Source organism: Muntiacus reevesi, chromosome 3, assembly GCF_963930625.1.
Source record: "Muntiacus reevesi chromosome 3, mMunRee1.1, whole genome shotgun sequence".
Classification (NCBI taxonomy): Eukaryota; Metazoa; Chordata; class Mammalia; order Artiodactyla; family Cervidae; genus Muntiacus; species Muntiacus reevesi.
Genome location: NC_089251.1, coordinates 132,114,528 through 132,137,852, shown reverse-complemented (window position 1 = coordinate 132,137,852; position 23,325 = coordinate 132,114,528). Strand labels below are relative to the sequence as shown.

General features: G+C 46.3%; 1 protein-coding gene across 1 annotated transcript in view; it reads right to left on the bottom strand.

Moving 5' to 3' along the window:
- MARCHF4 (membrane associated ring-CH-type finger 4) overlaps positions 1-21,834 on the bottom strand; it is a 113,648-nt gene extending 91,814 nt beyond the window's left edge. Inside the window, exon 1 of the mRNA XM_065927665.1 lies at positions 21,325-21,834. Within this exon, the coding sequence (XP_065783737.1) occupies positions 21,325-21,834 (510 nt within the window). The remainder of the gene's footprint in view (positions 1-21,324) is intronic.
- Positions 21,835-23,325: the final 1,491 nt, after the last annotated feature.

Genomic DNA, 23,325 nt, shown 5'->3' with positions numbered 1-23,325 from the left:
ACATATCCTTTATCCAGGTTTGTATATTTTCCTGATGTATCTTTCAATGAATCCCAGGAACAGCCTTGTGAGAAAAGTATTAAATACCTCCACTTTGCAGAGAAGGGTAGCTTGTAAATGACAGCTCAGGATTGCCATGAACTGGGGGGCTTTGTGAGACTGGAGGTCAGGAGAGCAGTTAGAAGGCTTTTGTCATATCTGGGGGATGAAGAGCAATATCTATAACTGCCAGTGAAGCCAGGAGAAATGGGGGGCAGGAATGGATGCTCGACTCCTCAGAGTAGGACCTAATGACAATCTGTGGATGGAGCGAGGGGTAGAAGTCACAGCATATTACCCCAAGGAAACCATCAGCCAGGGAGGGAATTTGGGAGAAGGGCTCAGTTCTCAGAAGACAATCTCACTGTGATTTTAGAAATGTTGCAGAGGTGTGGGAAATGTTGTTTTTACTTCCCAGTTTGGCAGTACAGAAGATGGACTAGAATAGAAGTTTCTCAACAATACTTACCCTTCCTACTTGTAATGCATGCAAATGTTTTTCTATCCTATTCTGGTCCATCTCGTGGTAGGACGGTTTGGGGGGTGGTGGATGGAGAAAGGAAATGCTGGTTGCAACTTAATCATGCAACTGACTTCAGGACCCACAAATGAGGTGGTGGTTTAGTCACTAAGTCATGTCTGACTCTTGCGACCCCATGGACTGTAGCCTGTCTGGCTCCTCTGTCCATGGGATTTTCCAGGCAAGAATACTGGAGTGGATGCCATTTCCTTCTCCAGGGGATCTTCCGGACCCAGGTATCGAACCTGGGTCTCCTGCATTGAAGGCGATTCTTTACCAATTGAGCTTTGAGGGAAGCCACAAATGAGGAGTGACCTGAAATCGGGACAGGACTTCACCATCAGCAGGGGGGTGGAGGCTGGAGAGCGAGTCCTCATTTTCACTGCAACCAGTGTTAGTAAAGACGAGAAGCAGGACCATACAGGCATGGAGTGGGGGATCTTGAGTGCCTAATATGCAGAGGTGGAGAAGGAGATGGCAACCCACTCCAGTACTCTTGTCTGGAAAATCCCATGTATGGAGGAGCCTGGTAGGCTACAGTCCATGGGGTCGCGAAGAGTTGGGCACGACTGAGTGACTTCACTTTGACTTTTCACTTCCATGCATTGGAGAAGGATATGGCAAGCTATTCCAGGATTCTTGCCTGGAGAATCCCAGGGACGGAAGAGCCTGGTGGGCGGCCGTCTATAGGGTCGCACAGAGTCGGACACGACTGAAGTGACTTAGCAGCTGCAATGTGCAGAGCATTCTAGGGAGGAGGGCTTTTTTTTTTTTTAATAAGTAATTATTTTAACTATGTATTTTGTATTGGGGTATAGCAGATTAACAATGTTGTGACAGTTTCAGAACAGTGAAGGGACTCAGGCATACATATAACATATCTTTTCTCCCCTAAAAGCCCCTTCCAGAGGAAGGAGGGCTTCAGAAAGGCCACATGGTTCTGGAATTAGATCATTAAGGACCTTCCAAGGAATATTTTCAGATGGTGGTGGAGGTGGAAACCAGGTTGCACAACTGCAGTGGGCATGAGGAGATGAAAGAGAACGTTACTCCTTCAGGAGATAGTAAAGGTCTGAACACACCTGTGTCCAGAGGAGAGGGAGCCAGGGAAGAGCACGTGATGGAGAGAGTCTGACAGTGACGTATGTGGGTGCAGGGAGAGAGTGGTAGCAGCGGATGAAGTCCTGGGGGCGGTGGAGGATGCTGGGGCAAAGAGCACTGGTGTGGTCACTCTGGGAGGGAGGCAGGAGGAGGGAGGAGGAGGGACTAGGTAAAGACAGACATTTGCAGAAGTGAAGAGGGAGTGATGACCGGCAGGAGGGGAGAGACGATGGCCTCTGAATGGCTGACCCCAATTTTCTCAGTAAAATAGGAGGCAAAGTCATCTGCTGGAAGGAGGCTGGCAGCTTGATGAGAATGGGGAATGTTGGAAACAGCTGCGGGAAAGCATCGGTAAGGAAGGCAATGAAAGAAATCCTGAGTAGTTGGAGGACCCATTCAGATGACACTGTCTGTGAAACCCATGATTTACTGGTTTCAGAACCTCTGTTTCTCTCCTATCAGATACATTCAGAGCAGGGCCTCCCACTTCTCCCTAAAGTTGCATATGGGGCTCCATCTACCCCAAGGGCAAGAGAAACATTGTTGATTCACTGCTAAAAGGCCAAAGAACACAAACCATTGTGCCCGATTTTTTTAAAGCAATTTTGCCTCTGGGCTTTCCAAAATAAGCGCCTTCTTTTAGATTTCTGATTCCACTTGCAATACATCTCTTGACAGCACAGCCTAGCCCATCTGGACCTATCAATCAGCCCTTATCATCAGACGCAACTTTTCTCTCCTTCCCCTGGGATTTGCAACCCTTTTTGCATATTGGAAATTCTTGGGGAGGGTTAAAAAGACTGAAGCCTGGTCCCACCCCTAGTGATCGACCTAACTGGTCTGAGTTTGTGGCTGGACATAGGAAGAATCCCCCCACCAGATAATCCTAATATGCCTGCTAAGGACGAGAACTCCTGAACTCCTTGATACTCAAGGTGTGGTCTGTGGACCAAAAGTATCTGCACTGACCTGGGTTCTGTTGGGATGCAGATTCTCAGGCTCCACTCCAAATGCTGAAATCAGATTCTACAGTTGAGCAAGGACAGCAGGTGGTTCACATGTACATTAAAATCCGAGAAGCTTCGTACCAGAGACCTAATGTCTTAAGCCCTCCCTCCTGCCCTGTGTGAGATCAAACAGGAGGGTCTCAGTGACCATGTCTCCTTGACTCTGAGCAGCCTGGTGAACCGCTGATGGATGCTTGCTCCTAGAACAGGAAACCAGGCACCAGTCAGCCAATCAATCAACAAGTGCCTCCCAACTCACAGCAGGGAGACACTGAATATCAGAGGTGTTGTCCCGGGGTCTATTAGTCTACAGCGTGGTTAACTGGAACATTCTTGTAGGGTGATCAACTGTCCAGGTTGGTCTGGGATTGGCCCAGTGTTAGCACTGTAGGTGCCACATCTTGGGAATTTTGTCAATCCCCAGGGAAATTGGAATGATTGTCCACCCTACGTTAAGTGCCATCGAGTAACATTTAGAATTGATTTTACCCTACATACCGTACAAACATGGGCTTTTCCAGGTGGTGCAGTGGTAAAGAATCTGCCTGCCAGTGCAAGAGACAGGGGTTCAATCTCTGGGTTGGAAAGATCCCCTGGAGGAGGGCGTGGCAACCCACTCCAGTATTCTTGCCTGGGAAATCCCATGGATAGAGGGAGCCTGGTGGGCTACAGTTCATAGGGTCACAAAAGAGTCAGACATGATTTAGGGACTAAACAACAACAACACTTATATCTTCCCTGGCATTTGTGCATCCAACAGTAACACACACACATAACTTACTCTCTTTTGGGCCTCGATTTCTTTATCTCATAGAAAAGGAAGTTCCCTTTCTCAACGCATAGCAAGAAAACCTGTAAATATTTTCTCAAATGAAGGTACGTAGTAAAAGTGCTGATGACAACTCTGGAATGATCATTTGCAAAGGAATCAAAAGACAAACACAGTACGTTGTTGCTGTGTCTCCCAGACCTCCACAAGGATGAGCAAGCACAGAGGGTCTGAGAAGACTATGGGGCCTGGGCCACTTTGATGACATTTTATTTCATCTCTCTAGCTAGACAATAGGTGAGGGACCTGAAATAAAAATGTGCCTGAGTCTGAAATGAGACGCTGTTTCCCACCCATGTTAGAGGGACCTGGTATGTTAAGAGTTCCTGGGCCTCTGGACTCTCCTTTGTCAACCTGCTGCAGCCCCCACCTGGTTCAGGCAACCTGAGGTGGTTGTTACCAAGGTGATCACCCACATCAGAGGGACCCCTGTGTCCCCACTCCTCAGATGGGCTCTGTAAGGCAGCCTCCTGGTGGAAGCAGAACTGAGTTAGGCCAGGATGTGCACAGGTGAAGCCCCAAGTCAAGAGAGGCTCATTGCTGCTACAGCTGATCCCCTGGAGAGGTAGACATGACTCTGCTGAACAGAGTACAGAGAATGGAAGATGAGAGAATTCATGTGTATTGAAACAAACAGGGTTTTTGGAAAAGCTCCTCCTTCTGCCTGGAATGCCCTTCTATTCTGTTATCTTGAACAATTTCAAGCCCCCCGCCTCCCCCCCGAATGAATGAACTAGATGTTTTACACCACTCTCGTGGGAGGAAGATAAAACAAGTTGATATCACAATCTCAACAAAATCCACATACTGACTTCTGCAAGGTATCTTGTGGTCTGTGAAGCTAGAAACACACTCCTTTGCTTTCTGTAACCTCAGGGTCTAACTTTAAACAGCGACCCTTCAATGTATAGGGAATTTGGGGTGATATCCAAATGCACTATGAAGCAGACATGTTTTATAAAGGCTATTTTTATATTTTATAAAGATTGTCACTGATAAAAGTTGAAATATAAATTATAGGGTTACCTCCAAATTCACTAGAAAATTCATTTAATCATAAATGTGTCCCATTCCTCCACCTTTTCCCTCCCTAATCTCTTTCATTCTCCAAACATCCCGATAAATTAACACTTTACTACAACATGTTTATGTCTTAGGAAGTGAATGAATGAATATTCCTGTGACTGGCAAGGGGCTGGGGAAATGTTTTACTCCTGTGAGGGGCAGATGTAGGCTCTAGTTGCTAAGGCAACCTTAGCATGTTGCCTTCCATCTACCCCTCTAGATCCTGGTTTCTTACCCTGAGAAATTAGGAAAATAAAGTTTGCTCTTTCCTCCTTACCAAAGGACTATGAATCCATGTCTGTGCATGCATTGGAGGATAATGTAGCTCCTGGACCCACAGCTGAAGCTTCCAGATAAAACCTCAATTCAGGGACTTCCCTGGTGGTCCAGAAGTTAAGACTCTGCCCTTCCAGTGCTAGGGGTGTGGGTTTGATCCCTGGTTGGGGAACTAAGATCCCACATGCTGTGTGTCATGGCCAAAAAATGAAAATTAATAAAGCAAGAATAATAAAATATTTTTTAAAGGAAATACTTACAGAAAAAACCCTTAATTCAATCAACCAAGAAAGTTTTTGCAGAGTTATTATTACCAGGTAGGTGCCCCCCAAGAACAACCAGACCAGCAGGCTCCACTTACAGAAAGGCCAGGAGGACCAAGCCCCAAAAGGCTGGCATTGGGAGGAGAAGCTTCTAGACAGGAGTTAATGCACCCCTCCCCCATTTGCATGAAGCCCATACTTTAATCCACCCAGTTCTCTAAGGAGAGCAATTCTGGGTCTTTGAGCAGAGCAGGGTGATTCGGAAAGCAGTCAGAGTGAGAGAGGATTAGGCTGTGTGGGAAATAGTCCTGATGAGGAGAGTGAGGGTAGATCTCATATAGCTGGCATTGCACACACTCCCACTTGGAGAATTCCCGCTACCCATCCCAGCATGGTCACTCAAGGATAAGATCCTCTAGACATCCTTCTCTAGCTTTCCCGGATGTTGCTAGTCACCTGTCCTGTGTGGTCCTTCAGCACAATGAATGTGACCCTGGTCCAAGATACTCATTGTTTTGATTATGTCATCTTATGGTTGCTTCTCAGCTTGCCAGGCTCTTCACTGGACCATCTTATCTCCACATCCTCAGGACATAGCCCTGGATTTGTTCACTCGATGTCTGTTGACTGAGTGGTCACACTGATCCTTTTGCTGCCACCAAGCCAGGTGGACCAGAAAAAAAAGGGGCAACAGGACATTTTTATCTTTAAATAATGACCTTTGGGGACGGAAGATCCCTTAAGAGGTCATCAAATTTATTCCCCTCATTGAGCAAGACTGATGAAGGGCCCGCTGGGATGCACTCTGGTCCTGTCTGTCTTTGGCCCTGATTGTCAGCATCGCTGTGCCTCAGAGCTGCTTGTCTGCCCTCAGCTGGTGCCTCCTCCCCTGTAAAGCCTGTTCAATAATTGTCTTTTAATAACATTTCATTGACCAGACAATAAGCCATACCTTTCTATCATGGGAAATTCCAAACATACATAAAAGTAGAGAGAATAGAAGAAAGTGTGTAACCCATCACCCAAATTTAGCATTTATCAACTTATGACCAGTCTTGTTTCACCTTTAGTCACTAGATTATTTTGAAGCAAATTCCAGCCATCATGTCAAATGTTAGTTAGTAGAAAGGATAAAGATTACCTCTCTCTATGTGTTTTGGGGAGGAGATAGCGGAAAACTTTTGAAATCAAACTACATACACTTCCAAAAGCCCCAAACTGATTTTTTTTTTTTTTTTTTGCAGACAGACACTTAATGGATGTCAGAAGTAAGAAACAAGGCAATGACTTGTATAAAATGTCAGTACCGAGTTTGCAAGGACCAGACCCCCTGTGCTCTCTCTCTGGAACAAAGATGATTGAAAGGCAGGAGCAGTCAAACGGACCAACCCCTCCAGCGCCGTTTTCTTTTGTGTTAAATAGATGTAGTTCACGTGCAGACACGTGTCCGCTCACTCACTCCCACCCGCAGACAAACACACACCACAGGAGGGGACATCTCTTCACTCCCACTCACACTTGCCCTCAGTCACCTGTGACTGCCTGGTTTGGGCAATTGTTCTCTGAACACATAAGTGAACCAGAGTCCCAGCACCAGAAAGCTTTTCTTTCTAAAGTATCCCACTGCTGCATGGAGGCTTAAGTCTGTGGCTCCTGGAGAAATCGCCACAGGATGAATCAAATATACAGCCCACACTCACTCAATCTGCCAAAGCGCTCCTTTCTGGGTGTCAGGTTAAGAAGTGTTAAAAAAACACACACTGCATAATGGCCAATGCTCTTCATGCTGATGATTATGAACTCTGTTTATATGCTCAGGATCCCGTATTGGGAAAACATTCCTGCCCACTCAACACTTTTCATTGCTCAGGTGTCTCCCTGTCAATTTCAAAGCACTTAGCACACAATCCTCATATCTGGGAGATGTGTGAGCTATGTTTATCATGCTCTTCAGACAGAGGGGTAAAGAGAGACCAGACAGAGAGTGAATGTTCATCTGGAGCCCCTTCCTTGTACTGTAGTAGGTGTTGTCTCCTCAAATTCTCACAATATTTCTATGATGTATTTCTTTAATTTGCTCCATAGAAGCAAATTGTTGCAGATAGAAGACACCAAAGCCCAGGGCATGGAATTGATTTGCCCAAAGTTGCTTTCACTTTCTGAGTGCTAGAGCCTAGATTCTAATCCAGTGTTTTTAACCACCAAACCCATACTGTTTTTTCTATGCTTTTCTCTTTTTTCTATATTCTTCCCCCCACCCCCTGCAATTTTTCCAAGTATGAGAAACTACCCCCATTTAAATTATTTTTGGTTTTCAACTTTTCATTTTGAAATAATGTAAGACTCATTTGTAACTTGTAAACACAGCTTCCCATAAAGCTTTCACCCTATTTTTCCAAAGGTTAACATCTTAGAGAATGATAGTACAATGACCAAAGTGAGGAACTTAGCACTGATACAATGCCATGAAGTAATCTCTACATCTTATCAGGAACTGTCTCACAAAGGGACAGAAGCAAGTCTGGTCCAGACTTTCTCTGGTCCAGAAGCAAGCCCAAATCACACATTGTATTTAGTTACTGTATCTCTTTAGACTCCTCCAGTCTAGGGTAGTTTCCCCTACATTCTTTGTCTTTCATGACCATGACACTTTAGTTGGTTGTTTTTTAGCCTGTCTCTTTAAATACTAAAAGAGGGGCTTCCCTGGTGGTCCAGTGGTTAGGAATCTGACTGCCAATGCAGGAAACATGGCTTTGATCCCTGGTCAGGTAAGATCCCACTAAGCCCATGCGCCACAGTCACTGAAGCCCGTGCGCTGGAGAGCCAGTGCTCCACAACGATGGAAGCCACCACAATGAGATGCCCTCACACCACAACAAAGATTAGCCCCCACTCGCCGCAACTAGGGAAAGTCCATGCAAAGCAATGAAGACCTAGCACAGTCAAAAATAAATTCATCTTTAAAAAAAAATTTTTAAAATACTAAAAGAGTTCCACAAACCCTCAAAATGACTATACTTGTACATTATGTGTATGTTAGTCGTTCAGTCATGTCTGACTCTTTGCGACCCCATGGACTGTAACCCACCAGGCTCCTCTTGCTATGCCATTCTCCAGGCAAGAATACTGGAGCGGGTTGCAATTCCCTTCTCCAGGGGATCTTCCTGACCCAGGGATTGAACCTGGGTCTCCTGCATTACAGGCAGATTCTTTACCACTCGGCCACCTGAGAAGCCCTTACTTGTATTTTGAGTATCTGTTAATTGAGAAAATACTTATTGACAAGAAGCTGCACTAAAGTGAAAGATGCTTTTGATTTTGTTCACCCTGATGTCTTCCATATACATTTGAAAAATTTTACGTGTATCTGTGAAATCATTTTAATTTACTGACAATGCTTGAGTATGTTTAGCTTCACCTACCTCTGTGATATTTTGTAAGCTGCTCCTGATGTAAGCAACCCACATCAAGGCAGAGATTCTCACAGAAAGTTTAGAGAAGACCATTGAAAGTCTGGTAGATCAGATAACATTAAGAACTAATGTTCATTGCATCTTTGCAAATTTATTGTGTGTTTGTATTCTACTCTTTGCCAAGAGTTTTGTATGCATTACATCATTTGAGCCTCACAATAGTACCTTTAAGACGGGCACTATTATTATCATTCCCATTCTACCGTGGAAGAAATTTAACACTTCTGTCTGTAAGTGACTTGCCCAAGGTCACACATCCACTGCAAAGTAACCCTTGGATTTGAATGCAGTTCTGCTTGGCTCTGAAAGCCCCATATTCTTCTCCACCATGCCAATTTTCCCATAAAACATCTCTGACTTTTCGCTTCCGTTGTCCCAATGTCTGGAAAATCTTCATTTCCTGTTTTCCAAATTCTTTCTCTGGTTCAGTCTTTAAGGCTCTGTTCTTAGGTCATGGGGCTTCCCAGGTGGCGCAGTGGTAAAGAATCAACCTGCCAGTGCAGGAAACATGGATTCAGTCCTTAAAGTGGGAAGATTCCCTGGAGGAGGAGATGGCAACCCACTCCAGTATTCTTGCCTGGAAAATCCCATGGACAGAGGAGCCTGAAGGGCTACAGTCCATGGGGTTCCAAAGAGTCAGACATGACTTAGCAACTGAGCACACACACACACTAATGTCGTTCTTCTAGGGAGATTTCTTGTATTGGTGAAAGGAAGAACTGGATTTATAACCTCAGGTATTGCTCCTCAGCCTGATAAGGCATAAAAGAAGACAACAGAACTACAAGGGGCTTGGATATTCCCTCACACCACCTCCTCCTTACATAAATGAGAAAATAATAACAATGGCTACTAACATTTATTGTGTGCTTACTATAGCTCTAAATGTTTGGCATGTGTTAGCTCACCCAAATCCCACGGCAACCCTAAGAGGGAGGTACACATAGTGTGGAGAGAGAGACTTCCAAAGCTCATGACATCTGAACTTCTCTTTCCAATCACCCAGGAGAATGACACTCCCACCCCTGCTATGGGGAGTTAGACAGAGCCACGTCTCCAGGTCCAGCCAAGTTGTAGGCAAGAGTGATGTGCCATTCCAAAGGTGAAGCGCTTCATTGTTGGTGCTCAGTGAGCTGTGAGGGAGCACGCTGTGCACCATCTGTTCCCCTACTCAGGGACTCTAGGGCTTCCCCCAGAGGCCCTGATTTGACTTTGCTCAAGAATAGCCTCTGAACATCATTCGGAAATGTGAATTGATGGTTGTATTTGTCAGGGAAATTAGCATTCGCTGGGCAAAGTCTTTACACAGTCCAAGTTCGCATCTCTCCCGCATGTCAGAGGCCCACAGTGGTTAGACTTTTTTCCATCTTGTGGCTGTCCCAGGTGGGACTTGAAGCTCTCAGATCCCTGAGACAGGGATGGAGAAGGGTGTAAGAGTCATCAATTCCTTCCTCCTCGCTGAGAGACTGCCTTCCTAATCACATGGTCCTGTGTCCACCTACCCAACTACTGCCCACTCCTCTACTAGGGCCCACAGCCTTGTTTATTACATGTCAGGGAACCTCAGGTCTGGTAGAAGCATTTCCTCTCCTCCCATTTGCTTCCTCCTCAAACTCCTGCCTAATAACACTATTCCTGTGAAGTGGCCCCCTACGCGGAACTGTCAAAGCTGATGGTTAGAAATGCAGATTCCAGGGCACCACCCTAGGACCGTGGCCTGGGACTCTGCGTTTTCCCCACACCTGAGGCGCTTCTTGGTGGCCACAGATATTTCAGGACTATTGTAAAGTGTGCAACCCATGTCAGTGTTACCCAAACTTCAGTCACTTGCACTGTTTGACATATTCATGCTATTATTTTCTTCATACTTAACATTTTTCTCTAAATGTCTCATACTTTTACTTCAGTAAACTTATTTCTAAAGGAGACGTTTTGTCACTACCATAAGAAAAAAAAAATGCTATCAGTAACTATTAAAAGAAGACAAGTTGTACTACATTCATACAATAGAATATTGTGTGTGTGTGTGTGTGTTCAGTCATGTCTGATTCTTTGGGACCCCCTAGAACTGGGGGGACTGTAGCCCACCAGGCTGCTCTATCTATGGGATTTTCCAGGCGTGAATACTGGAGTGGGGTACCATTTCCTGCTCCAGGGGATCTTCCCAACCCAAGGATTGAACCCCGGATCTCTTGCATCTCCTGCTTCGGCCAGCAGATTCTTTACCACTGTGCCACCTGGGAAGCCCAAACAATAGAATATTATTCAGCACTAAAAAGAAATGTGTTATCAAGCCATTCAAAGATGTAACAGTAAATACATATCATTGAATGAAAGAAGCCAGTCTGAAAAGGCTAATACTGCATGATTCCAGTGAAATGGCATTCTGAAAAAGACCAGACTCCATTGCAGGAGTTCAGGGGTGAGAGCAGAGGGACGAATGGGTGGAGCACGGGATTTTTCAGGTAGTGAAACTGTTCTAGATGATACTATGGTGGTAGATACATGTCATCATGCATTTGTCAAAAACCTCAGAATATATAGCATCAAAAGTGAACTGCAATGCAAATTGTGGACTTTGGGTAATAATAATATGTCAACATTGGTTCATCAGTTATAAAAAATGCACCACTCTGATACAGGATGTTGATGGTGGGGGAGGCAGAGTAGGAGTAAGTATACGGGAGCTCTCTCAGTTTGTCTTCAAACATTAAATTTCTTTAAAAAATAAAGTCTGTTAATACAAAAGAGTTGTCACTGTTGTTGTTGTTTAGTCACTAAGTCATGTCTGACTCTTTTGTGACCCTCATGGACTGCAGCCCACCAGGCTCCTCTTTCCATGGGATTTCCCAGGCAAGAACACTGGAGTGGGTTGCCATTTACTTCTCCAGGGGATCTTCCCAACCCAGGGGTCAAACTCACATCTTCTGCATCAGCAGGAGGGTTCTTTACCACGGAGCCACCAGAGCAGCCTCCCCTCAAAAAAGAGGAGACACACACAAATACAAGAGAAACAAGATTAACAGATTCTGGCTCGACATTGCTGTGTGTCCAAAGGCTCTGAGTGTGGTGCCTTCTCTCTTTGTTTGCAGAGGAGATTGACAAGCATTAAAAAGGTGTGAAAGAAATGTTATGAGGTTTATGAAAACCTTTTCATGTTACGAAAATCTCCAGTGAGATTTTCTCCTGACATAATCATAAGACATGAGAACAAAATATCAAGAGAACAACATTCTCACTTGAGGATCCATGTTATTTACCATCATGTCTGTCTAGAGTATCCATCCTGTCCCAGCTTTCAGAAATGCTAGTCTAGGGATGACCCTAAACATAAAACACCTTGCTGTCACCTGAGCAGGTGTTTCCACTGCCAGTTCCTCAACATGCTCCTCTTTGTACACAGCCTGTTCCTGGCATCTAGGGGTTTCAAAGTTCAGAAAAGCGTCTTTCTGCACAGTTCCTTCAAACAGAGAGTGTTATTTAACAAAGATTGGTCGGGGACATGGTGATGATTGAGATGGATAAAGACACATATGTTAGAGGACTTCCCTGGTGATTCAGTGGTTAAGAATCTGTCCTCCAATGCAGGGGACATGGGTTCAATCCCTGGTAAGGGGACTGAGATCCCACATGCTATGAAGCAACTTTGTGCTGCAGCTACTGAGCCTGCATGTTCTAGAGCCCATGCATCGAAACTGGAGAAGGCCCTCACGATGCGATAAAGACCCAACGAAGCCAAAACAGAAGAAAGAAAAAAGACAAATATATTAGGACTGAGGGATCCAAGCAGGAGAGGATGGAAGTCCTGCTGAATCAGGAAATGCAAGACAGAAAGTCAGATGAATAGAGATATTGGATCTAAATGTGTGTCCCTGATGTCAGGCATAAAAACAGCTGGGACTTTCTGTGGTCAAAGCATAGCTTTGATCAGCATGTCTGATTTCTTAAGGTTGTTGTGAGAGCAGGTGGAAGGAAAGACAGCAGTGTGATCTGGGGGCCCCACTTTGGTCTCCGAGCTACATGGACAGAATCGGGTAAATATTGTTCCCACTTAATGAACAACTGCTATGTGCCTAGAACTTTAATCATGCCCACTCCTTATGTGTTCAAGCTCAGCACTTTATTCCTGCTTTATAGATGATGAAATCTAGGTCCAGGGAGGTTAAATAAGTCATATAGGATCACTTAGCTGAGAAGGACCCCAATTGTTATTTAAATCCATGTCTTTCTGACTTGGAATTCTATGTTCTTCTCATCTTTATACAATTGGATGAGAAAAGATCTGTTCTTGGTCAAGTGATCTCAAGCCAGGATAATGATCACTATGATTCCTAGAACAAGAATCATTGCTATTTGTGAGTCTAGAATCAGAAAATGAGGTTGGATGGGGTGGAATGGTTCATCCATTTCCCCCTCATTCATCATTTTAAGTTATATACACACGTACATACACATATGTGCCCATGTACACACAAGTGAATATGTACACTAGGAACCAAAGATAACACTGCTAGCCTGGAATGTGCCAGGAAGGAGGGGAAAGGATCGATATTGAATCCCTACTGTATGCAAGGATTTCCCAGGTGGTGCTAGTGGTAAAGAACCTGCCTGCCAATGCAATAGATGTAAGAGATGTGGATTCGATCCCTGGGTCGGGAAGATCCCCTGGAGGAGGGCATGGCAACCCACCCCAGTATTCTTGCCTGGAGAATCCCATGGACAGAGGAGCCTGGTGGACTATGGTCCACAGGGTCACAAAGAGTTGGACATGACTGAAGCAACTGACCACGCGTACACTGTATGCAAAGCCCTATGTTAGACAACAGGGTGGTTTCAAGAGGCTTCTTTTGGAGAAACTGATGTTGCTTCTCTTCAACCACATCCAGATACAATGAAGGAGACTAATCTGACCTGTCCTTCTCAGCATCTCTGAGCACAGGCCCTGTTGCTGCTGCTAAATTGCTTCAGTCCTGTCCGACTTTGTGCGACGCCATAGACAGCAGCCCACCTGGCTCCCTGATCCCTGGGATTCTCCAGGCAAGAACACTGGAGTGGGTTGCCATTTCCGTCTCCAATGAATGAAAGTGAAAAGTGAAAAGTGAAAGTGAAGTCGCTCAGTCGTGTCCAACTCTTAGTGACCCTATGGACTGCAGCCTACCAGGCTCCTCTGTCCATGGGATTGTCCAGGCAAGAGTACTGGAGTGGGTTGCCATTGCCTTCTCTGACAGGCCCTGTAGATACCCTCATGAAAGCAATGAACTGGGTGCAAGACTCGGTCTTGTGTGTCCCCTTTGTGGATTTGGATCACAGAGCCTATGTTTGCAGATCCCCCTTTTTCCTGACAATTTGCATCTATCTAGAATTCAAACGATAACTTTTGCAATTTCACCTGTTTTGGCATGCAACAGTCAGTCCTATGTTCACCCCATTTTTACTTTTAACATGCACAGAGGGAGGTATCAAAGGTGGACTCTATGTCATATGCACAGAGTCTAAATGACTCTATCTTACACATGATACTTCTTGAGAGGGGGATGGTATACAGTTCAGCCCACACAGTATTCACTTGCCAGATCCTTTACATCCGGGCTCACTTCCAACTTGGCTTCCTTCCCAGCAAACAAGAAGCTCGCTCATTCCCACACTCCTTTGAGGATCCCCTCCCCCTCAAACCAACCCCCTCCCCCAACTCACAAGCCACAGCTGGGCTTCTCCACATACCAGCTGGAAAGAGAGCAGAGAGAGAGAGAGGGAGATATATTGATTTCCAGGATCTCTCATTTCTTCTTCCAGGGTTTTGAATCCATATTTCAGCTCTATGAATTCTCTGTATGGGGGCCTCAGCTAGAAGCCACACCCAATAAATTAGCCAACCCACCGCAAGCAGATGCAGGCTGGCAAGTGAAGAAGGATTACCCCAAAGTGAACACCATGCAGAGTATCTACAGAGAGTTGAGGTGAGAATCACTCCAGCACTGTCAAGACACTGGCTAACTCCCCTCCTCTACTTCATGCTTTATTCATATGCATGCATGTGCATGTGTGTGCATGTGAATCATAGAGAGATAAATCTGGAAAATAACCAGAGACCCAAAGGTGAGGTTTAAGCCTCCTTACATCATTTCCCAATAAAGCATTAGAGCTTTGTTGAGAACCCTCACCAAAGGGTCCTTGGACCTTCCAGCTTAAATAGGACCAGGACTGTCAGATGCAGCAACTGGGAATCAACAGTGGGGAAAAAAATCTCCGATGGGAAAATGAAAATAGCTCACACGTGATTTTGGGAAAAGGTGGTGACAGGTGGGCTTCCCCTTTCCTGGGATGGTTCTGCATCCTAGGTCCATGGTGGTGTCTGTTGCCTGCCGTTCAGGAAAAAGCTCGCTCTCCTATTTTACATGCATGGTGCAAATTCAGGATTGCAGCCATCACAGCCTCATCAGCACCTTAGGGTTTCTACAAACACAGGACAGAGACTGTTCTTTGTGATCTTTGCTGAAGATACATTTTTACAGGCCATGTGCTTTATAGACCCCGGAACTAGATATTCTGGGACTAGATGACCCTTTGAATTAGCAAAGGATGCAGACCCTTCTCTTTCTGCTTAGATTAAAATCTCTCTGGACCCCAAGCAATCTCATAATGAATCCCAAGTCTCAAGCTCCAAGGGGATTTTGAGTGTCATTAGCTTCAGTTGCCCACTTTGAGCCCCCTTTCTAAGGCAGCCTATCCTATCTGGGTGACAGCTTTGATAGAAAGTTCTTTCTAATATCAAAACCCAAGTTGACTTTCTGAGAGATTCTACCACTGGCCAAGGCACTGCCAGTGATCACAGAGGACAGCTCTGCCCCTTCTCATGTGTAGCACGTGGTCAGCTGGTGAATGTATTTTTCTCTCTTAGTCCCTCCTCCCCACTTCCAATACCCGTGGGGCTGCCCACTGCATGAGCTCTAAAGGCTCATTCATTCAGCGAATACTTGCAGAGCATAAAGCCAGGAACTGGACTGATGAGCAAATCACAACCAAGTCACTGCTTCCAGGGCTCTTATAGTCCCTCCGCAGTGGCTTCCTTAGACCCAGGCAAGAGGGGCCCTTGCTATAGAAGGCCCCACTCCAGTCCTTCTTCAGCTGCACACTTTCCATAGAATGAGGAGCCTGCAGAGACTCACATCCCCTTTCTAGAACATGCCTTGATTACCTGAAACCCTGGAGTTCCTGCCTATTTAGCTGTGAGCCAACTCCCCAAACCTTCACGGTTCTCTTTCTTCAAGCTCAAAGGGAGAGAGGCAAGAGGAAGCTCTTTGCAGGTGGTAGAGATAGAGCTTGGACAAGCCAGTGCATGTGTCACATGTGCATGTCCAACACTTGTCACTGTACAGGATGGAGCCAGCATTGTAAAGAGAATCTGATCAGAGTGGCCTGTTGACCAAGGGCCAAGCGTCCCCATTTGCCTAGCACAGAACTCAGAGGACTCTAACAGTTTTGAATTCAGACCTGTTTTCCTGGTTGTTTTGAAGGTATATCCTTCCAGGACAGAAAGATATAATGGATTTTGTTCAACAGTTTGTAAGCTGGTTTTATACTTCTAAATATTTTGGCCTGTGATATGTGAAAGGGTTTTTCCAATAGTCATGTATGGATGTGAAAGCTAGGCTATAAAGAAAGCTGAAGGCTGAAGAATTGATGCTTTCGAACCTTGGTGTTGGAGAAGACTCTTGAGAGTCCCTTGGACTGCAAGGAAATCAAACCAGTCCATCCTAAAGGACATCAGTCCTGAACATTCATTGGAAGGACTGATGCTGAAGCTGAAACTCCAATTCTTTTGTCACCTGATGCGAAGAACTGACTCATTTGAAAAGACCCTGATGCTGGGAAAGATTGAAGGCAGGAGGAGAAGGGGATGACAGAGGATGAGATGGTTGAATGGCATCACCGACTCGATGGACAAGAGTTTGAGTAAGCTCCAGGAGTTGGTGATGGACAGGGAAGCCTGGCATGCTGCAGTCCATGGGGTTGTAGAGAGTCAGACATGACTGAGTGACTGAACTGAACTGAACTGAACTGATGATATGTGAGACTATATCCATACTCTTGCCCTGTGGTCCATAAATGTTGGGTATGGGTCTATTCTTTGTGGATATAGATATTAAATAATCACACAGAGAAGTATAAAATTGAACCATGATGCTAACAAAAATAATATACTATTTCTTCTCTCATAAAATGCTCTATTTTATCTCCATTCCCAGAGTTCTTCTTGCATCTGGGGGTTCCCAGTTTCCATTGAACCCAGCAATGCCCTCTTCTTCTACTTTCTGAGATGCAAAAACATTGACTAAAATATTTCACATTAGTCTGGCCCCTTCTGAACTCGGAGTTCCAGAGAAATGAGCCCTAGGAAGAATAAGGGAGGCTGACCAAGACTTAATCCCTTCCAGACTTATTTCTTGCTTTTCATTAGGTCCAAAACAGGTACCCCATCACCCATCACCCCCTCTACTATGGTAGATTCCATCTTTGTCCCCACTCCAGGAGCTCCACAGCTGACTCGGCCTGGGAGATGGTTTCACCTCTTTGTTAATGTGTTCTTGTGTCTCACATCTCTTCCGCTTCCTGCTGTCTAAACTCAGCCTAAGTCTATTTCTTCTCACTTAGTCTGCAGCTGCATCAGAGAAACCTTCCCTGACTAATTGGAGAAAAGGTAGCAAATTCATCCACTTGTCTCTCTGAATAGGCACCCCACACGCTAGCTGCTTTTAAGCATGCATCTCTTCCTTGCCCTGATATTACTGTAATTCACCTGCGACTCACTGTCTGTGTGTTCTTGATCTCTATCAGCCTCTGTGATGTCTGGGTTAGATTGTGAAACTCCCAGAGGGGGCAGGCCCACATCTGCCCTGTGTCTCCAGACCTGCTCAGCAGAGCAGCAGGCAGAGGTAGGCACTTAATATAGACTTTTGATGATGGAAACAGAAGAGCAGCGCTCTGTCTAGAGCATTGTGAGTGAGCAAGAAGTGATCTACTACACAGATGGACCACATCACAGCAGTTCTCCTGCCAGCCTGGAAGCTGGGACACACTTTTCCTTTTAAACCAAGTGTGTGGGAAAGGGGACAATGTCTTATCTCTGAGATAACAAAAGCAACAAATACTGTGACAGCACTGCTGGTGCTCACAATAACCTTTTGAATCTCGGGACTATCATTATCAGGCCAGTTTTACAAATGAGAAACCTGAGGCACAGAGAATCTGTGCAAATTGCTCAGGCCTCAAACTGGGGCCATCTGGCTTCAGAGGCCTCCGCTTACCCACCACGGCACACTTCCTGGACATGAACTAGGGCAGCTTCAAGCAGAAATGGAGAGCGAAGGGTTGCCAGCCAGGCTCTTGTCCCCTGCTCTCATGGATCCTTGACCGACTGATCCCTGTCCCACCCACATGACTGGCTGAGAGGAGGAGCTGGCCACTCAGGCAGTCGTCCAGGGTGGAGCCGAGTTGGCCTTCAAAGCATTTGTTCATACCCCACCCCTCTCTCTCCTCCTGTCTTCTCTTCTGTTTCTCAAACATACTAAGCATGTTCATTCTTGGGTCTTTGAACCTGCTGTCTCCTCTACTTGGATAACTCTTCTTCTAGACCTCTGGATGTGTCCCTGGGTCATTTGCATCACTTAGGTATCAGCTCAGATGGTATATTCTTAGGGCAGCTGCTCACAATCTGTCTGTGTAATGTAGCTCCCAAGCCCCCTCCCTCCTTCTTGTCTAACTCATTTTCCTGTTTTGCCTTCATCACAGCACTCAACGCCATCTGAAATCACTTTATCACTTTTTTTTGTCTGCTAGTTTACTTGTCTCTTTCTGCATCTTCACTGGAACATTAGCTTCAGGAGACCAGAGATCTCATCTGTGTTGTTCACTCCTAGAAACCCAGGGTCTGAAACAATATCTGGCATGCTGTAGGTGCCCAACAAACATTTGCTAAATATATGCATGTGTGAATGAATAAATAATAAATCCTTTAGAGATATATATGAATTTGGAACTTGTTGGATCCTTCAGTTCCCTGCCCCTCACCACATATATTTCAAGCCTTTGGCAGGAAGAGACCAGATTTTCAGCTTTGGCATCCTTTTAGGCCCTGGAGCAGTGGCAAGTGACCGAGGAGCTGTTCAGTTCCTTTGTCTGGTCAGAGAAAAGACCAAGACATTCAGCGACTGAGATTGCAGACTGTCTGCATTTGCTGTAAGTCCACGTGTGAACAATTGCTGGACAGCTCCCTCCCCCAACAGAAAACAAAATACTGAAATCTCAGTTTTTCACTTTCTGTTTGTGTCTGACTTCTCTTTCTTCCTTCTCTAGAGAGTTTTCCCCACCTCCTCCCTTTTGTCTCCCTTCCTCACTGAAATCCTGTGAAGAAAAACAAGCAAAAAGTGGGAAAATGTGTTCATATCTAACACATGGGACTCTTGTTTCTAGTATAACACAATCCCATTAAAATCTCCTGGCTCCTGCCCAAATAAAGCAAAGCCTCAAAACATAACAGTCATGTGCAGAGGATGCTTGATTTGATCCAGACTTAGTATCCACACTATTTCCCATCCCTCTCACATAATAATAGAGCTCATTTCTTTATTGGTGCTAGCTTTTTTTCCCCCACTCCATGCTTTATTTATGACACATTGTAAAAATAACAAACAAGAAAGGAAAGCTCCTAACCTCCAACCAGACCTTATGTCGCTTAAGGATATTTCACAGTATTCCTAAGAATTTTTTTTAAAACAAAATATTGCTTTACCATGAGCAAAATATATGTCATTACATATCAATCCCTTTCAAGTCATTTTCAGGCTCATTATCTTCTGGATCCTCTCAACAGACTTATAAGTAAATGCAGGGAATAGGAAAAGGTTCTTTTAAATCACAGAAGTTGGAAAAGGGACTCTGGAGAATAAAGAAATTGAAGGAGTTCACACAGCAGATAAATATCATCCAGAACAGGTTCTAAGCCCTGTTGTTTTCTAGAGACAAGCATATTCTTCCCAGAAGCCACACTCCCAATGCTCCTGTGACATTCACACCTGAACCACCAGACATATGAGAGAAAAAATAAGTCTCTCTCCTCCTTTTTTTTTTTTTTTTTTTTTTTTTTAGACGACAAGGCTTCTGATGGGGACAGAGGCTGATTGTGAGCAGCCCAGAGTGAAGCACGCTTTCTGCTCTCAGCGGTGCTGTTCCTTCTTGTGTCTGCGCTGGAGGCCCAGCCCTGGAAGAGGGGCACTGAGCCGGCACCTGGATCTTCTTGCTTAACAGGAGTCTTTGGTTCTAAGCTGCAGTCCAGTTGGGACTTTTTGGCAATCCTAGTCACAAAAGGGCTTCCCTGGTGGCTCAGATGGTAAAGAATCTGCCTGCAATGCAGGAAACCTGGGTTCAATCCCCAGGTAGGGAAGATCCCCTGGAAAAGGGAATGGCAACCCACTCCAGTCACAAAAAGGAGGAACCCTGCCCTCAGCCTCTCAGAGACATTTATTCACACTGAGATCAACATTCCTTCCTCTCATAATGCCTGGGCCATGGCCCCAGTCATCATCTGTCCTGAAGTGCCCTGCTCATTTCAGGCAAACACAGAATGAATGACAATGTCAGCGAAGCCTGTCTCTCAAAGACAAAGCCTTCAACAAGAACCAGAGCCACTCAGGTGCAGCAGCATGTCATCCTACTACACCATCACTTGTAAGTACACAGAAACCTGACCCCCACTTCTGGGAAACTAGTGAAGTGGCTGATTTGACCATATAACTCTGCCCAGGGTGCAACTGAATGTTCCTTCTCCAGCATCACTAACTAAGTCAGATTTTCAGGTGAACCTTTCTTATCTGGGATTCTGTGGGTCAGAATTGTGTTGCCACAATTCATGGTTCCAGAAGAATGTGCACATGTTCTCCAGCACTGCAAACACTAGATTGAAAATGGAGCTAGAAGGGGTGGTGTCAGTATGTCTTTGAAAATCTGAATGAGTGGGGGTAGGGAGAACCCGTGGCCTTGGGAAGACTCTGGTCCATAAGGTATTTGGCATCTCTATCCTGATGGAGAGAGTTTAAGGGACTTTCTAAGTTCATGTGCTTTCAGACCTGCCAAGGCAGATGATTATGATCAGACTCCCTACTTTCTTCTCCACTTTCCTTAAACTTCCTTTCACCCTTCTTATCTAATGCTTTCAACCTAGAAAAACTTGAGTCTGACAAGAAGTGTCTTTGCAAACTGTATAATCTTCATGAACTTACAAACCCTCTCCATTTCCTCCTCAGTAACTAAAACGCACTGCCAAGGATGTCAGTATAATATGGGAGGGGATCATCTCAAAGTGAAGAAACAGACATAGGCTGTAAGGACAAGATCTCCACACACTATCAGAGAGGGAAGAAGTTTGAATCTGGAACTGAAGACAGTCTAGGAAAATGTCACTAACGACAAATCAGTACAAGGATATCTTGGCAACAAGCATGAATGTACCACTAAGTTCCTTTATTTCATCCCTTCCAACTTCCGAATCTTCCCCTCCTAAGATGCTGATGGAATTTTGGGATGGAACCGAACATATGGAAGGAAAATGCAAAACAGGCTCCACCAGGCACCAGATACCTCTTGGGCAAATTTAACCACATGAAACATCACTGAGGATCCCTGAAAGCTTACAGTCCTCCTGCTAGAGACAGCACAGGGCAAGTAGGCGAGTAGGAAGAGGGGAGAAGGGTCTCACCTGTTCCGGCCCCTGGAAGCAGATGCGGCAGAGTGGGGTCCTCATGCCACTTTCCAGGCTGCTGCCCAGGGAGTAGCGATCCTCAGCCTTCCCTTTACAGAAGTCATCTGACGAGGCACTGCTGAGCAGTGAGACAGGTGGCTCTGTGGCTGGGCCACTCCAGTCATCTTCCACAGAAGGTGGCAAAGGTGGTGGAGGTGGCAGGGGAGGGGTCTCCCTGCTCACCCCTTCGCGAGGGCCCCTCCAGCCTGCCCACCCGCCGGCACCCAGAGCCGGAAGGGTGTTGTTGTTGGCCACCAAACCAGGGGGCTGGGGTTCCCCGTGCATGGGCAGGGGCGCTGGAGGGGGGCGCCGCAGGAGGAAAACCTTCAGGTCATTGAAGAGCATACGGCAGCGGCACTTGAGTAGACCCTGGTGGCGCAACATCTGGGGGGCTGGGGGGCACAGTCCACAGCGGTACTGGGCACAGCAGCAGCACCACCGCAGCAGCCCACCCAGGGGCATCAGCATGTGCCCAGGGGATGCAGAGAGCCCGGTAGGGGCAGGTGGAGTCTTTGCGGAGGATGGGATGGTCTGGGGGGTCCACAGTGTATCTGTGTTACGATGGAGGGAGTCTTCGTTCTTGCTGGCTCCTCTTACATCCCCTCCAAGTAGCAAATAAATGGCTCCCAGGACTGGCAACTGAGAGTCACTGGTCCTGAACTCTATCTGGAAAGCCCAACAAAAAATCGTCTTGCTCCTCCTACCTCTACCCAAACCTTAAGCTTTCAGCATGTCTCCCTTTTTGCTTTTGACCCAGTAGCACTGGTTACAGGCAGGGGGATAGAAAAAAAAAAAAAGTTGAAGATGGGCTGTTAGGGCCTTGAGATCAAAATCTGACTGTTAGAAAGTTCCCCGGGAAGAGGCTTATTGGTTTTTTCTCAAATTCCCAGGCGGTGGGAAATTTCTTCATATAAAAGGGTGAGGAAGGTTATCAATAAAATTTGGAGTGGACTGAGCTGGGCTTAGAGCAAATGAGCTCAGTGAAGAATTGAGGACTGCATGTGCTAGAGAGAAAAGAGAGTTTTCCTTAGGTAGCAGGAGGTTGGTTTTGAGGGGCTGGGGGAGGTGAAGAGGGGAAGAGGGGAGGTTGGGAGAAGTTTTAATTCTCCTGGGCAGAAAACTGGGGCAATTAACCTCCAGAAGCACCAGAGTTGCTTTTGAGAGACTGGGTGGGTGGGGAAGGGATCCAGGTGATACTGGGCAAGGGGCTTGTGCTTCGCCTCTGCAGCGGAAGAGCTGCACAGAAGAGGGGAAAGCCAATTAGAATAGAGGTGGGAAAATCAGGACTGGGGACGGGAAAAGAAAGGGAAAAACAAAAAAGACCGTTTAACCCTTGCAGAGCCACCTCCTTCCTGAGCGTTGGGATCCTGGCTAGAGGAAGGGTGTGTGTTGGGGGAGTGGGAGGTAGTGGAGCAGAGATAAGGAAGGGGTAGAGAAGAGGGGCGTGCGTGTGGGAGGGGACTAGGGGGAGTAGTTACATGATCAGAGCCCCCTGCCCAGCCCTGTGGCAGTCTGTAAACCCTCGGCCCCCTTCCCTGGCTCCATCAAAGGTTCCTTGGGGCGAGGGGCAAGGGGCGGTAGAAGGGCAGGTCCGGGCGGGTGAGTGGCCTCGCCTTCTCCGGTTGCTCCTCTGGGCCGCTGTCGCCCTCCTTCTCTCTTTCCGGGTCTGCCCGCGGCCACCGATGCTGCTGTGGCGGCGGCGGCGACTGCTTGTCGGCGGCGTCCGGGTGTCTCCGGGGCGGGGGCCGCTCCGGCTCGTCCTCTGGCTGCAGCTCGCCGTCCGACGCGGCCAAGACTCCCGGCTTCATGATCCTCCGCCTCCTCCTCCTTCCCGGGGGGCCAGCTCTGAGCCCCCGCGCCCAGGCAGCGCTGCCATGCAACCAAAGGCGAGGCAGGCGTAGGGGTGGGGGCGGCTGGGGAGTGAGGAGTAAGGGTAATGAAAAATGAAATAATACTAGT